Raw genomic sequence first — 17,383 nt, 5'->3', positions numbered from 1 at the left:
GCTTATTCGTCCCAGCAGCTGAGTGACCGGAGACGGGCAAAAACCAGAGTCAGTATAGGCCAAGCACTCACTCCATGGACTGAGATAAAGGAGTTCAACAGCATTAAAACACACGCCCAAATGGCTACGTTTCTCTGTGATCGGTAAGCTAACTTTCATGTTTACTTAGCTGTAACGGCTAACTGTAACGGTAACTGTCAGTCAAACTCCTCCAATACTTGTTTTTATGGTGCGATTTGCTGGAGGGGACGGGTTCAACAGGCTCAAACAGACTCTGGTCTCCTGTTGGCTACTGGGCCGGGTCTGACCAACCTGGCAACCCGACTGCTGGAATTATTTTCTGTTGTTGCGACTACGATCTTGAGACACTAGATGGCTCATTCTCCATTTTCAACCTTTAAGTGAAAAAAAATGTATTGCTTAAACTCAGTAAATGCAATTGGCTTCTTATTAGTGCATTTATGGATATGGTATTTTGCCATTATAACAATAAGATTAATAGTAAATCCTGAGTGTTTTTCTATGACAGTACATACACTCAAATAAAAAAACTACATTAAATACAGAAAAGTCCAACCAAGTAGGCCTATTATCAGCAAAATGTACTTTAAAAAAGGTAAGTTTACATTAGAACTAAGGTAATACCAATAAATATGAGTATTTTTCATGAGAAAAATATATGATATAGGCCTAAGTGTTGGACAATATATAAACAAATATAGATGTGAGTGAAATGTAGTCAAAAAAGAAGGGCAGTAAAAACCTATTTGCAGTATTTCACTCTCAAATGTAACATCAGTGAAGTAATGTGAGGGTTAGGGGTTACGGTTAGGGTCAGGATTAGGGGGTACTGCTAGGGTCAGGGTTAGGGGGTACTGTTAGGGTCAGGGTTAGAGGGTACTGTTAGGGTCAGGGTTAGGGGGTACTGTTAGGGTCAGGGTTAGAGGGTACTGTTAGGGTCAGGATTAGAGGGTACTGTTAGGGTCAGGGTTAGGGGGTACTGTTAGGGTCAGGGTTAGAGGGTACTGTTAGGGTCAGGGTTAGGGGGTACTGTTAGGGTCAGGGTTAGAGGGTACTGTTAGGGTCAGGGTTAGAGGGTACTGTTAGGGTCAGGGTTAGGGGGTACTGTTAGGGTCAGGGTTAGAGGGTACTGTTAGGGTCAGGGTTAGAGGGTACTGTTAGGGTCAGGATTAGGGGGTACTGCTAGGGTCAGGGTTAGGGGGTACTGTTAGGGTCAGGGTTAGGGGGTACTGTTAGGGTCAGGGTTAGAGGGTACTGTTAGGGTCAGGGTTAGGGGGTACTGTTAGGGTCAGGGTTAGGGGGTACTGTTAGGGTCAGGGTTAGGGGGTACTGTTAGGGTCAGGGTTAGGGGGTACTGTTAGGGTCAGGGTTAGGGGGTACTGTTAGGGTCAGGGTTAGGGGGTACTGTTAGGGTCAGGGTTAGGGGGTACTGTTAGGGTCAGGGTTAGAGGGTACTGTTAGGGTCAGGGTTAGGGGGTACTGTTAGGGTCAGGGTTAGAGGGTACTGTTAGGGTCACATAGGCCTGTTTGCCAGGAAATTCTGCACTGATTGTGAAAATAATAACAGTCCGGGGAACATAGGACCCTTACTGTGGAAAACAGGGAACATCGGTCCCTATTTTACGAAACGGGTCCGATGTTCCCCGGGCCGCTGCCCATTTTTGTTAGCCTAGCAGACAACAAGTTAACTAAGACTGGTTAACAGATAACTAAGTTGCTGGACCCTAGAGCTAGAAGGACACTGAATATTGGACTTGTCACATTTGTCATGTGGCCCCATATATGACTCCAAATAAATGTTAATGTTGCTTCATGTCTCATGAATGTGTAAATATATAATTATGGTGTAAATTGGCAACTGTTTGCTAGAATATTAACATTCAACATTAACATCTGGAGTTATTCTGCCCCCAGTGCCCAAAAAGTCCTTCAATAAAGACAAGCAAATTAATAATTACAAGTTCATATAAAAAATAAAAAACATTTTATTTATATAGTGCTTTCCAAGATATTTAAAGACAGTTCACATATAAAATAAATATATATATATATATATATATATATATATATATATATATATATATATATATATATATATACGTACAGTATATATACCAAACTATTTTTGTGGTCGTTGATCATAGACCTTTTTCACAAAAACAACATACTTTAGTTGTTATATAAATGTTGAGATCTTTTTTTATTATTTTCATTTAACCATATTTAAATTTAGTCCAGTAATCTCTTTCACAAGGGTGACCTGGTTTTACTGAAGTAAAACTATAATACTAATATGTCCAATACTTCTTAATTCGTAAGTATTTGCATGTCAACATGTCTGCCATCTATTTCCCAATTCACCACCACTGATAATGACCTAATGTGACCCCTTTGATCAGCTCTTATGTGTGTTTGTCAAATGGATTTGACAAATTAATTGAATCATTTCTAAGGTTGCTCACATTAGTGGCGGGAGCAATCTTTGTCCAGTCTATATTTGGCACCCGCCGCAATGCCTGGTACTTATAGGGCACTGGACCAGGGCGGGGTATGAGATTCAGTGTGCACACACACACAAACACACACACACACACACACACACACACACACACACACACACACACACACACACACACACACGTCCATGTTACCATACTCTTGAGGACCTTCAGTGACTATATTCATTGATTTATTCATTTCTTAAGTGTAATTGAAAGGTGCTGCCCTAACTTTCACATTCATCATACTGTAAATAAAAAGTTAAACCCTTAGTTTTATTTATAAAACTTAATTGTAGAATACTTTCCTGATTACTAATAATGAATGTATGATATTAAACCTAATAATGTTTCTTATGTGTTACTATGTAATGTATCTAAACTTGACTGCACGTTTGACTGTGCAACTTTGAGGCACTTTAAGTTTCTATTTAAGTACTTTTTTGTGCTAAAAGTTTCCTTCTATTTTTACCTTATACTTTGGAGAGAGCCGAGATAGCTGTTTCTGGACTCACGCTACGCTAAGCTAAGCTAAGCTAGCGACTGCTGGCTATAGTTTCATATCTATCCTTCAGACAGAGTGTATTTTCCACTGTTTTATTGTGGTTAATAAGTGAATCAGCGTATTCTGAAAATACCAAACGTTCCCTTCAACTGTAGTCGAGAATATTTAAAGCTATCTGTGACTTGTTGCTGCTCATGGGGGAATTGTTAAGTCTCATGGATGTAAATTAGGAATAAATCATAGTGTGCTATAGGCCTTCTCTGTAAAGTGTCTTGAGATAACAGAGTTATGATGTGGCTATAAATAAAATTGAATTGCATATTTAGTACACAAAGTACAATGTTAAAAATAGCACAGTTTATACAGACATAATAGCAAACTTTTGAGTTTAATCAAACACTTAATATTACTAAGAATATTTTAATGAGACACTTTAAATGAATTAATCAATTAACCAAACTTTAACCTTTACTTTACCCGAACCAGATCCTGATCCTGAACTACCTAACTTACAGAAAGGAGGGCCAACATACTGTCCTCATTTTGAAGGATTCTCCCTCAGTTGAAATCAGGAGGATATTTGGTCCTGTAATACACACACACACACACACACACACAGTCAGAGGCTCCTAATGAGGCTTGTCCCTGATAATGGAGGTAATCAGTGCAGCCTATCTGGCCTCTGCCCCTGCTGACATGCTGCCAGCCTTGCCTTGGTTTATTTATACACGCCTGATCTATCAACACTAGCTCTGTGTTTGGTGGGCCTCAGTGTCCCAGAATAGCAATAATTAGGACAGGGCGGGAAAAGAGGAAAAGTGAAAACGTGTCTGAATGCTCATACACTCAGAGCGGACCCCTCCGCCCAATCCTCTGCCAATCTCTCCGTCCATCCCCGCTACACTGTCTCCTGTCTGTTTTGCTGTCTGGAGACAGAGGCAGCAGGCTGGCGGGTGGAGAGGGTCGTGTGTGGTCTGGATTGGGTGGCAATCCGCCTGGGAAGTCAGGCGAAGCAGAGTGGTCAAGTTGTCCCGGATTACCACACACACCGGGGTCCTGATACTATCTCTGATCTCTCTGTCTCTGTGCTCAAACCCAAACACATTGAATTATTGCAGATATGAGTATTATATCAGTTAATTGACTTCGACTCAGACTCTCAATTAACAGTTAAAGTTCATCATTATAAATATTAGTGTTGCTTGCTTTGCTCAGTTTTATGGCTTTAATGGCTGATTTTAAGTAAATACTTTCATTTTGGACCTTTTACAGATGAACTTGTTAATAAATAATAATAAATTTCTTCAAGGTTACACAGTAGCTAAACTAAGATACAACAGTTTCTTCTTTTAAAAGCAGATTAAACATAACTAACAAAGCTTGTTGTAAGCGTTTAGTTTAAATGTATGGATACTGGGTAAAACTTTTACTTTAGAGTTAGTATTATTGTATTTATTCCTTTTTAAATGTATGATACCATCTTATCTTATTCATTTTTTCACTGTTATACCTTCTTATATGTTTTAAAGTTACCCCAAATGTTTTATTTCTTATATGTTTGTGTTATGTACGTATGAGCTTTGCCTGTTTTCTGCTTTTTATTTTGATGCACATCGAGTCTACGCCTGTCATGTGAAATTAAACTTGACTTGAATGAAACAGTGATAATTTAGAGTACACTTTTTATTCTCTTTAAAGGATAAGATGACCAGTTAAAAACAAACTTGTCGCCAAATCTAAATGCCAGATAGAGTAGGGCAGCAATTAAATACCATTGTGTACAGATTTTTATTGTCTTTAATTTACGAGAGAATATCAAAGACATGTTCATGTGGTAAAATAAATCCAACTAAACTATAAATGCAGATGAGCACAACCCAGGTATTACCCCCAAAGCAACAATGAGCTTATCTCGCTCTCATCTCCCCTCACAATAGCTGCGAGGAAAATGGAAGAGGGCGTGGGACGCGTACATGTATATGTATGTACGTGGGTCAAGGGTCAAGGCGTGTTGTCAGCACTTAAAGGGAGACTTTAGAGGTTTGACACTCATGATGACAATGCCAGGCGGAAAGGCGGCAGATGTAATTGGCATGTCTGAAGTCACATAGTCACACACACACACACTCACACACGCACACACACACTTAGCCTAAACACTGGCAATCCCTGATGCCAGTCCCATAATATAAACCCACCCTAGATGCACGGCTACAAATACCCTCCACACTGGTCGAGAGCTCAGAGAACCATCATCAGCTTTGAGGACAGAACTCCACAGGGAAAAACAGAAGATTTAAGGTGAGCATGTTGCTTCTTAGTTCAAACGCTTGTGTGTTCACTGTTATACTGTTTTCCTGACTCTGGATACTCTGTTCAGATGCTTTGCTCCAGGTGTGTGCTACCTTTCCTGGCTCTGTACATGCTCCCAGAGGAGACATCTTCTGCCGTATTGCCAAGCAGATTCAGAAACAAAAGGGTAAGCCTCTGCACGGAACACCCTTGTCACCTTTCTGGCAACTTAAATACCACCAAATGTTTAATGCTATGCGGCCTATATGAATTTATACAATCTGATTGTTGTGCAGGAAGTCTACCGGCTGGACCCAGAGCTCTTCCCCCGCCTGCCTGATCACTCAGACCAGGGAGACCTCTCTGTGGGGGACGCTGGGGAGATGGACAGGCATGTGCACGACAGTCCCCCTAATTTAGAGACTTTCCTCGCCCCAACAGAGCACCTTTCTCTTCCACACCAGAGCCAGTACCAGTTCCAACGTAAAGCCAATGAGAAGAGGTGAGGAGAAGCCAACTCTCACAGTTTGAATGGCTGTGTGAAGTATTTTTGTGGTCACTCATAATTCAGCTAAAAGAAATAAAGCTTTACAAAATGTGACTTGTGGCTAATAAACAAATTAAAGTAATTGGAAATTTGCTTCATTCACAAAATGTTTAATGGCGACTATCATCTAAATCAATGTGATGGCATCAAGAAATTATGTATTTGATCTTAATCGACAAATGTGTAGACATTTCCTCATTGTGTTTCCTGTAATTACATTTTTTCTTCATCGGTTGATAGGTTAATATAACTTATTAACTTTAAGTCATTTTGGCTGTTGCTGCTTTTGTGGATTTTTTAAAATCATTTTGATGTTATAAATGTAAAGTTTAATGTTGTTTTTGAATGTGTGGTACAGAGTGAATGTATATTATGAATGAAAAGTATAAATTGTTGATTGTTAGTTGTTGCTGTGTTTACAGGAGGAAGGTTGCTCCTCTGGACTCCATCGGCAGATTTCAGATGTCCAGTTCACGAAACCGAAAGGTAAGAAATGGAAAGTGTTTATATATATATATATATATATACTGTATATATACAGTATATAGGTAATGGTAAAAAGTAAGGTAGTTGTAATGAGCAATCTATCAATCTATATCAGTGCTTTAATGTATTGATGGACCGATACAGGCTGCTGCTCCTGCTTTATTTACAGACAGGCGTCCACAGGCAGCCTCGGCGTTGCTGGAGACGCATTTTTAAAGTTCAATAAATGTTCCTTTTTTTAAAATTGAGACTTACATTTCTTATCATCATTGTTTAATTTTTATGATTTTAATTGAGGGAGCAAAAGCAGTATCGGCTCCAGATATCGGCTAAATAAAATTGTCAGTCCGTATCGGTCATTGGCTAAGGCTGATGGAAAAAAAAATCAGTATTGACCCTAAAAAAATCTGTATCGGTCGATCCCCTGTTAAATGTTACAATTTCAATCTATTTTCTACTTCTTTCCTTGTATTACTTTTGTTTCCCATCATTTGCATGAAGTTTTCAACTTGCATGACATTAGCTTGCTCTTGTTTTTGAGTATATTCTTTATAGCATCGATCCTTCCAAAAGACCCTGCTGAAAACAGGGCATTTGCATGTTTGTGTTGCAGGATGAACCTGACATCGACTGGGAAGAAGATCACAAGGAATAAAGAGCAAATCCAACAATTGAGCTCATATTTTATCAGTGCCAAACCATGTGTGACCTTTATACGACATAATCCATATTTATTCCTTATTTAACTCACTGCCACATTAACAAGTGAGATGCCTATCAACTCACTCCCTCTAGTGGTAGAAGACGCAAACATGACAAACACTGCTGTGTGCCAATGTTTTCATAAATGTGACACTAACTGTTTCTAATGTATTAATGTGTCCTTTAATATAAAATATTAAAAATACCAACATCATGTTCCCAAAGACTTTTATTTTTCAAGCTACAATTAAAGAAAACAATATCAGACTGCAGTAAAATATAGATTTTGCTTGGGTATTTTCTCTCTTCACTTTCACATATGTACAGTTGTCAAAGAACAGGATATGAACACAGAATTGAAGTTGTAGAGAGTGCAACTGCTACTGGAGACTTACCAAGACTCTCCCACCAACAAAAGAAAAAGCACATGGTAAAACCAAACAACATAAACGTATGCCGCAACCTACGCGGCGTCAACTTATTTTCTGTACACTACAACTTTGTTCTCCATGTGAGACAATCTTATGTCCGTTCTGATGCCGGTGCATCTCTAATTCCGCTTCTCAGAAAGCTAAGAAATAAACAATTACATGAAACAGAAAAACAAATATTTTACAACCATTCATAAACGAGCCTCAGAGCCACTTTTGATATTGTAAAGCACTGCCAAACCACTTGTCTTACAGCAACATTACGCCCTCACATCGGATGTTTTTAACATGAAAAAACTAAAAATCACACATGAAACAAAACTTTAACAGCTTTTAAATGTAAATGTTGTTCATGGTAAATGATTCATTGATTAACAAGCCAGACAGGGAGAAACTAAGCGCTCAAATCATGAATGTACACAGCTACATGCCAAGTACAGATTTAAATCAGCCGTAGCTCATCGTATCCCAAATATCACCCGTAAACGCAGTGGAATGCTATTTGGGTTTCTATGTAAAAAGTGCACTGTCGAAAGAATTGTCTGTGTGCAATTTAGAAATGTAGCAACTGAGATGCATTTGCCGATGCAAAAGAATATAAGTTGACAGGTTCTATGAATTTAAAGATCACTTATTCTAGAGGAGTGAGATCTCTACATTTTAAAGTTCAGTGGTCATCACTGACAACCAAAACAAAATGCAAACTCAAAGTGAATCGCCAAAATACGATCAAAAAATGCAATTGGCTGCCCATGTAGCATTATAACACCATCCAAAACAAATAACGGGGGATGGGAGGGCATTTTTCCCATCTCCTACACTATAGATTATGTCCATGTGTCAAACTTTGCATTGATTTAAAGTTAAGAAATGTCTATCAAACTGAAAATGGTACTCCTCGAGAAGGAAACATCACTGATTTGTCAATACCTTTTGAGAAATAATCTAGTCAAACGCATCTTCGGTGAATATGAGAATAAGTGTGAAAGTATGTGTGCACGTCAACAGCACAGTATACAACAATAAAGCCAATTAATGCAGGAATTAGTAACAAATAAATGATTCTCCACTGTCATCGTTGCCGTCTGTCCAGTTCTTCACAGTAGCCAAAAGAAAAAAAAAAGTAAGAAACAAATAAAAGAAAACCGTGAGGGGATAAATAAGAATGGTTGTGATTGTCAAAAGAAATCCTACAAACTGACAATACAGTTGCCGTCCAGGTGATAATTTAGGCTGTTTTGGCTGTAGGCATCAAAGAAAACAAGTGTCAAGAGGAGAGCGGAAACAGGGTGGGTGCTCCTCGTGTCTCCCATCCTCTTCATGCCTACGGGTCTTTTTTGTGTCCAGACCGCCGCACGTCCCTGCACTTGTGGCAGTAAAAGATGTCTGGAACGTTGGACTTCTTGATCTTTGCACACGACAAGTGCACCCATATGCCGCACTGATTGCACTCGATCATCGGCCGTCCTGCGAATGGCTTCCCACAGTAACAGGTGATCAAGTCCCATGAATCGTCCCCTGTTTTGAGAAAGACAACAGAGTTATAGGGCCGTATGGTTGTTTAAAATCTGTGCATATTAAGAAAAAGTTAGATTGGATTAAACGTTTACATATTAGATGCAACCAAATAGGATCTTAATAAATGTCAAAAACATAATGCCATACCTGACTCCACCATAATGTCTTCATCGGCGATCCAGGTCTCACCCTCACTGGAGCTCATCTCCGCTTCCCTGAGGGACTCGTCTGGCTGCATCTTCCCCAGGCCCTGCATGTTCGGGGTGGAGCCCCCGTGCTCCGTCAGCTCCTCTGTGGCTGGTCGTACCTCTGTATGCGTATGCCGTGCCTCAGAGTCTGTCTCACTTTGAGCGGCTGAAGTTTTGAGCTTCTTAGGCTTCGGCTGTTTTGAGTTTTTGCTGCGTTTGATGCGGGCTCTTTTCTCGCCTTCGCTGCTGCCGCTGTCTGCCCCCGTCATAGCGGAACCCAGCGACAGCTTTTTCAGTTTTTTGTCCTTCTTGCGCTCGGCCTTAGAGCTGGCCTGGCTCTCATACAGGGAGTCTTTAAGGCGCATCTTATCGAGCAGAGTGCTGTCAGAGTGCATGCGGCGAATACTTTTGCCCTTATTTGCCCGAGCTTTACGGACAAATGTATGGATGGTGTGGATGTCTGAGTTTCCATCGGCCCAAGTACTGCCGGTAGAGCTGCTCCCTCCACCACCTCCATCTGCTGACAACCCTGAACTGTGTGCAGAGCTCGATGATGTTGGAGACCATGAACTTTCCTACAAGACAACAAGAAGGGGAATTTGGGTATATCTGAGCAAGGCAGGGGATAACAGTATTTGTTTCATATCCATAGTGACATTCATAGCAGCTCACCTCCTTTGGACTGGGGATGTAACCAGCATACGCCAGGACAAAGCTGCAGAATTTATTGAAGTCCTCAACAGTCCTCTTTTTCCTCTCTGGGGGCTAAAAAGAGCACATGCCTTTTTTTAAGAAAGTGAAGCTGCACACATACAGACATACTATACACCTGCATATATACACACAAATGAAAATCAAAACTAGAGAACAAATTATAAATACCCGATTTATTCTGAAATACTTTTATTGTTCGGAATTTAATAGAATATGCGCTGTGGCTCTACCACTGCTGTACCAGCATGATTTTTTTTAATAAATAACAAAGTCCCTTCAACAATAACTTTTATTTTGTGCAAAAAAAAAAAAAAAGGTGATCAAAATTAGAGAACAGTATCCATTGAAGTGGGTTTCTTAGACATAACTTTGTTGCCATGGATTTTCCAGAGATTCTCTATGGGGTTTAGATCTGGACTCTTGGCCATTTCATTGTTTCACTATTCTGAACTTCAAGGAACTGCTTAACCTGTTTTGCAGTATGACAGCGGGCATTGTCTTGCATGAAAATTGCAGCTGATTGGGAAACAATTGCAGTGGTATGCGTGTTGCCCAAGGAGGTTCACATAAACATTTGCATTCACCCTGCCATGTAGCTGTACCCCCAACTCCTGCTGCAGAAAACATCCCCCAAACCATGACGAGAATGTATTTGGGTCTGATGGGAAACAAGATGTTCAGTGTCAGATTGGGGAAAGACTGAACCCAAAGTGTCAAAAGAAGTCAGTTAAATTTGGAAGAGTGAGGGTCCAGATGTTGATGATGTGGATAATGTCTAAGAAACCCACTATAGTTACCAAACTGTGGAAGAGACTGAAGAAGAATGGACCAAGATCAAACCAGAGCAGTGTGAGAGACTACTACTACTACTACTACTGTCTAGGTTATTTAAAAATAAAAAAAAAACATGCTAGTACAGCAGTGGGATAACCACGGTGGACATTCTATCAAGCTCTGAACAATAAAAAATAACAGTATTTCAGAATAAATCACGTATTAATCATCTGTTCTTTAAATTTGGATCCTACCACAAAAAGCTACTAAATAAACTACTCCGGGTATTGAAAGTAACAAAGTACTTACCAAAGTTTCCGTTTTGCACGTCAACAGTGAATCTAGTGGAGAAGAGGAAAAAATAAGTTAGTTAGTCAAAAGTGAACACAGAAACAGCAGATACACAGAATTACCAAGCACTTCTTTGGTCAGGGGTATGATGAGACACATGGGGGACTAATGCTAGCATTAGCTTGCTAACACGGCTCAATAACTTAATCAGGGTTAATAGTGCTAAGCATCTTATTTAAGAGATCGTGTTTGTTTAGTTCTGTTAAATTGACCGACCTAATTGATCGTTTAACAGTTAAAGCAGAAAAAATAGATCATTAGATATGAACCCCAGGTGACTGGGTCTGCAAACATCCGCAACCGGTGTCACTCGATCACCATCTGAACTATTTAAAGTCTGGATATATTGGTATGGATATGTATTTAATATCGACAGCCAAAAACAAGTGGTCGATTAAACAAAGCTCAGTTCGTTCGGTGTCAAGCCTTAAACGCATTATTCTGTATTGTCTAGATGCTACATGCTAACGTTAGCTGACACTTAGAGGAGAAGCTAACAACACGTTATGCAGTTTGCAGCGAGTGTCCAGACTAGAATGAGCTCTTTAAAGTCCGATATACTTAATGATTTGCGTTTTAACCGAAACATGTGTGATTAAATGTAACGCGTGCAAACAAATCAGCTCAGCTATCAAGTTAGCTTAATCACGCTTCTTGAAATGGAAGTGCTTATTAGCCATGTTAGCTCGGTGTTAGCAACGTTTAATCTTTTTTGAAATAAGGTAAAATAAATACTGTTTATCGTGGCTGGCAAATGGTCTAATTTAACATAAAGCTGACAAAAGGTAGAGAGTGTGTATCGTGAGGTGGTTAGATCGTGTTAGCTATCCAAGCTAATAAAGCTATTAACGTGAAGCTAACGGCGCGTTAACTGACCACCAGGCTAACGTTAATTGTGCAATAGCTACATTAATCGTGGCAAAACACAACATATATCCACTTTAACACAACTTTAGTGTCTTCTTAACGACAGGTTGGTCAAGAGTAAGTGATGCTCTTAATGCAGCATACGCAACCAAACGTAACACCAACGGTAGACGTAGCTTTAAGTTAGGATAGTTATATAAATACGACAGATTTCAATAGTGAGCGGAATAACAGCACATATTACGGGTACGTTTAATGGCTATTTGGTGAAAACATACCTTGGTGTTCAGACATTATGTCAAGCATTGTCGCCTCACCGACGACAAGGCCCCGATCCAAGAAACAAGCAGCAGCAGGCAGCGAGCTATAGCCGGGGAGTAGCGGTGCCTTTCCCCCGGCGTGGCTGCACCTTACCGCCGGGGAACTTAAGGAGCAGCCAGCCGAGCCAAGGGGCGCGGAAGAACCGACTCTTCCCCAAAAAAACAATACTCCACTGTGGGTCGAAGTTGTGATATTCCCTCTTCCCTGGGGATCCGTTAAAACAGAAGAACTGTCGCTATACTAACGTTATTAGCTCGACTAAATACTAATTCCTCTGTCGCTTAACGCTCCTTCTTCCTCGTCACTACATTTATATAACGCTCGTTATTAAAATAAAGCAAAACCCGTAAAGACTCCTTGGGTAGCTCCGCAGTGTGAACTTCTCCCATGAAGTTTGGTCGTTTCTTCGCTGCAGGAGCACAAAAAACGACTGGAGTTTTGACTTTATTCCGCACGGTCTTCTCCGTGCGCGGCAGAAAACCTCTTGAGGCTGCCAGCGCAGTGTTTCCCGCATGGAACTCTGGGTAATGTAGTCAACATGGCGGCGACTCGCTCAAGAACATTGATGGGGGCTGTAAAATATGTGGAACTACATTTCCCACCTGTGATATTACCCCTTACAATAGTACAGTGAGGGGAACTCTGGGATATGGCGTTTTATTGTGAGCGGTATGAGGAAGACAGAAGTTGTAACGTGATTTTATTGCCTACCTTTCATTATTTTATTATTTTTTTGTATTTATTTATTTAAGCTATATTGTTTTATTTTCTACTCCTTTTATTCGTATCGAATGTTTCAGTACTCTTCTCAACTTTACAATTGTAATCTCTTTATATATATTTATAATAGAGATGGCCTGATACGGATTTTTTCCGATTTTCTTGAGCCAATATTTGGAGCCGAAACTACTTTTGCTCCCTCAATTTACATCATAAAAATTATGCAATGATGAAAACAAATGGTAGAGTCTCAAGTAAAAAAATACATTTAAAAAAAAGCAACATTTGCCGGACTTAAAAAGGTGTTTCCAGCAACATGGAGCTGTCTGTGGACACCTGTCAGTAAATGATGCCAGGAAAAAACTATCTGCGAATGGAGCAGCCCGCATCGGCCAATGCCGATAAGTAAAAAAACCCCGCAAATATCAGCAGTCATATCGCTCAAAGAGATGAATATTTAAATAAAAAAAGAGGAACAAAGAAGACCAATGAGTTAATGATTCAGAAAAGAAAAAGACAAATCCAATCAAATCAATCTTTATTTATATGGCACTTTTCATACTTTTACAGTAGCACAAAGTGCCGTACAGAAGATAAAAGCCATACCTCCCACCCCCACAAATATACACGCAGAGATACACAAGGACATACACACTCACGCACACACTCACGCACACACTCATACTACCTGTTGCTGAGGAGACATGGGCGCCGAGATCTGAGGTGAAGAAGAATCTACCTTTGGGGGCTGCACACTCAGAGAGGAATCATGGTCCATGGCAGCAGGGGACAGCACACGACCAGAGACTACTCTCGGTGTGGTCGGCCCCCTGGAGGAAACACTGGAAACCCGAGGGGCTAAAACAGTAACATAAGATAAAAAAGAATAAAAACTATGAGAAAATAAAAACAGTAAAATAAGATTTTAGAAAAGAATAAAAACTATGAGGGAATAATAACAGTCAAATAGTAAAATAAGATAAAAGGAATAGAAGCTAAAAATAAAAAATATATAAGAAGCATAAAAGGAATTAGAAAGAATCAAACCGGTCGGTTAAATGCCTGATTTAAAAAGGTCAACATCAACTTCCTCTGCGGCCCTGAGGTTCTCCGGCAGGCTGTTCCACAATCGGCGTCCATAATACAGAAAGTACAATTTGATTTAATAGATATTTTACAAAATGATTCAAATAAGTTTTATGAAATTATATTGCATTTTCTCTGTGTAACTAATTTGTTTGGAAAGATATAGGGTAGTATTATTATTATTATTATTATTATTATTATTATTATAAGTAGTAGTAGTAGTATTGTATTACATTTTCATTCTATTTTTTATTTGTTTAGTTTGGTTCATATACACTCCATACCAATTGGTGGCGGTAATGCACCAAAAGGTTGTTTGCCAACCGCCAAAAGACTCGGTAGCGAGTAGAACTCTGGGTAACGTAGTCATTTGTGCAGTCATTGGAACCGACTCATCCATGGGTTGGTGATGTTGCTGAACTACATTTCCCATATGATCACTACTGAAGTACGGGGTAGCTGGTATATGACGTTTTTATCCGCCTGTACACTCCAAACATGCTATCCAGCGAGACCTGCCGGGCTTGGTTTGGGCCAGAGATGCTTTATTTTTACTGAAATATTTTTTTTTGCGACTTAAGGCGCTCGACCCTCTGAACTTTGAGAAATGTCGTTAAGTTACTGAGATTTCTTCCATCATGATATTCACGTTTAGCGTTAAATAGGTGGTGAATCAGAGACATGCTAACTAGCTGAAGCTACCTGGACCTTCTGTCATTTTAAGTTAGTGCAATGTTGCCTGAATTATTACAAGGGCTGGATGCTGGGGGGTTTCTCATAATACAAGGTAAATACTTTAAATGTTGTAGAATTCAAGTCTTAATTGTACAATATATACAGTAACGTTGAAGTCACACTTTATAATAATAATATAATAATGCACTTTATGTTTGCATAATTAGATTCTGCCAGTTATTCTGGTCGACATCTCCTGAAGAGCTTCATTAAAGCTGCATTGAGCAGGTATTTAAAGAAGTGCATGGTGGCTGTTTGTTTACGTGTGTACTATCACTTATTATTGTATTTGCTTAAGTAAACAGTCATAAAAAAACGACCTATTTTGTGAATGTAGGGAAGAAGCTGTCCATGTCCTTGGCTTTGACGTCAGTGAGGAAGAGCTGAAAGATGGATTCAAAGGATCACCTGTTCAAAGGTAAATAAGATCTGTGCTGAAATAATTAGCCCATCAACATAAAAATAATAATTATAACAATATTTGTGTAGCACCTTTAAAACAGCATTTTACAAAGTATTTTGACAGCACAAATCAAAATAAACATATATATACAGTGTAAAAAAAAAAAGAAAAGAAAGGAATAATAATAATCACAGTGATACAAGGGTGCAACATAACCATACTTACACATCATTGTATAGAAAGAGAGGGCATCATTATTGGACAAAGGATAATTATTACTAGCTTAAGGTGCTTTCAAATAAAGATAAAGAGACGATAAAAGATAATTAATAGCCATCTACTCTGATTTTGGTTAATATAACTGGCTCCAACTTTTCCAGTGTGAGCATTTGTTGCTTTTCTTTATTTTTATATTTAATTTTAACATTGACTTCTCCCATATTATAGAGCAAATGATTAATCAAATGATGAGAACCACAATAAATAGATCCATAATGAAATCATGGTTTGCTGCAGCTGTTTTTATTAGTCGGTTTAATAAATCTATAATTGAGGCTGCACAATGTGAGGAAGATATCTAATTGTGATTTTTTTTTGACATATTTTGCAGCTGCGATGTGATTCATAATATCGGGGGAATGATCATTTGTGCATCAAGATTCTCATTTTATTTGGAAATATAGTAAAAAAAAACGTTTTTTTGTCACGTTTGTAGAATACGATTTGTAGGCCGGGACAACTTTGCAGCACCATAAAACCTAATTCAGAATATTATTTTGTCTTTAACACAATGGGATTTGGATATTACACTAGTTCATATTGCTAACTGTTATTGCTTACTACCTATAACCAAACCCAACGCTGACCATCTGTTTTTGTCGCTCCAGGCTACACTTTCACAATGCTTATACGGACCCCCTTGGCTGGACCGATCACCCAGCTTTCACAGTTCATCAGTTCTGTTCGGAGGAACTTACACGTCTGGTCAAGCAAACGTCCCACCAAAAACCAGCTACCTTAGTGATTGACTCCCTTTCATGGGTTTTGAGACACTTCAGTGCCCCTGCTGTCTGCCAGACTCTCCAGCAACTTAGAAAAGGTAATAAATCATCTTCTTAATTTGGTTGTGTCAGCGGGATGTCACATTAGTGTCTTGTGGTATTATATGAAAGAAGTTATGACATCCAGGAACTTCAAGACCATGCAGTTTTTCCACTGTTTAAGGGTCTTTTCCTGTGTTATCATTAGGGGGAGCTGTGAGAGCTATTATCGGCCTGCTCCATGCAGACATGCATCAGAGGGGTACAGTGGGGAGTGTGTGCCACTTGGCGACTTCTGTCATCACTGTAGCACCTGGGATGAATGGAGAAGAAGCTGTGGCAAGGATAACAAAGCGCTCAAAGTCGGGAAAAGTTGTGCAAGATGTAAGCAGTGTTTCCTTTGGGATGAATATTATGTGTTTCTTTTCTCTTAATTTTATTTAATAACAGTATTTTTTTTTCCTTAGGAGGAGATTTTCAGCGTCAAAGATGATCTAACGGTCATAGTACAGAGGAAGTCCAGCTTACTTGGACATAAACAGACTGACGCTGAGGAAAAGGAGGTGCAGTATAACAAATGCTTAATACCTTCACACCATACCTGGATCAGTAGAAAATAGGATACTGAAAAGTGTGTTTTTTGTGTTTCTATAGACGGATCCAACGGCCAACTTGACCTTCAACCTTCGACTATCTGATACAGAGCGTGAGGCCAAAGAGAAACTTGCACTTCCCTTCGTCTTCAGCAAAGAGAAGTGAGACAGCAACTGTCATACATTATTTTGGGAAAGAGATCTTAATCTCAATGAGACTACCTGATTCGTTTTCAGTGGTTGCGCTCCATATCTTTTTACAAACAACTTTAAAACACTGTACCATCTTTTTACTCTTACAGGAAAACAGCTCTGCTCCACTCGGGCCCAGGTTCAGGACGGATTCTGTATGAGCCTGATGCCAATGATGACTATGACCAGGAGGACCCCGATGATGATCTCGATGTGTAGGGTTCAGACAGGCACAAACCTCGCTGAAGGCAGAGGAGGATCCTTGTTTTATGACTGAGTCATTTTCAGCAGTGAAGATTCAAAGACTTAGCACCACCTCATGGACTTTATGAGATATAAAATAATGTACAATATTTCTGTAAGAACTCTGTATTCTGTTTATAAAATGGCTTTATCCAA

The 17,383-nt window shown here is 39.5% G+C and overlaps 3 protein-coding genes across 3 annotated transcripts; 2 read left to right on the top strand and 1 right to left on the bottom strand.

Annotated features, from left to right (window-relative positions):
* Nucleotides 1-5,211: 5,211 nt before the first annotated feature.
* Nucleotides 5,212-7,093, top strand: LOC310964287 (uncharacterized protein). Its single transcript, XM_083937357.1, has 5 exons — nt 5,212-5,325; nt 5,405-5,503; nt 5,613-5,818; nt 6,286-6,349; nt 6,963-7,093. The coding sequence occupies exons 2-5, from the start codon at nt 5,405-5,407 to the stop codon at nt 7,002-7,004; spliced, it is 411 nt and encodes a 136-aa protein (XP_083793483.1). The 5' UTR covers nt 5,212-5,325; the 3' UTR covers nt 7,005-7,093.
* A 182-nt stretch (nt 7,094-7,275) lies between these two features.
* On the bottom strand, nt 7,276-12,674 carry phf23b (PHD finger protein 23b). Its single transcript, XM_083937186.1, has 5 exons — nt 12,173-12,674; nt 10,986-11,017; nt 9,861-9,953; nt 9,148-9,763; nt 7,276-9,000 (listed from the first exon to the last, which is right to left on the bottom strand). Exons 1-5 carry the CDS (start codon nt 12,198-12,200, stop codon nt 8,807-8,809), a joined length of 963 nt encoding a protein of 320 aa, XP_083793312.1. The 5' UTR covers nt 12,201-12,674; the 3' UTR covers nt 7,276-8,806.
* Nucleotides 12,675-14,558: 1,884 nt separating this feature from the next.
* Nucleotides 14,559-17,383, top strand: elp5 (elongator acetyltransferase complex subunit 5). The gene is made up of 8 exons (XM_083937305.1): nt 14,559-14,808; nt 14,924-14,984; nt 15,094-15,174; nt 16,047-16,258; nt 16,408-16,583; nt 16,667-16,762; nt 16,854-16,954; nt 17,095-17,383. Exons 1-8 carry the CDS (start codon nt 14,754-14,756, stop codon nt 17,201-17,203), a joined length of 891 nt encoding a protein of 296 aa, XP_083793431.1. The 5' UTR covers nt 14,559-14,753; the 3' UTR covers nt 17,204-17,383.

Source organism: Echiichthys vipera (assembly GCF_963691815.1).
Source record: "Echiichthys vipera genome assembly, chromosome: 22".
Classification (NCBI taxonomy): domain Eukaryota; kingdom Metazoa; phylum Chordata; class Actinopteri; order Perciformes; family Trachinidae; genus Echiichthys; species Echiichthys vipera.
This window is presented reverse-complemented; position numbering and strand designations above follow the sequence as displayed.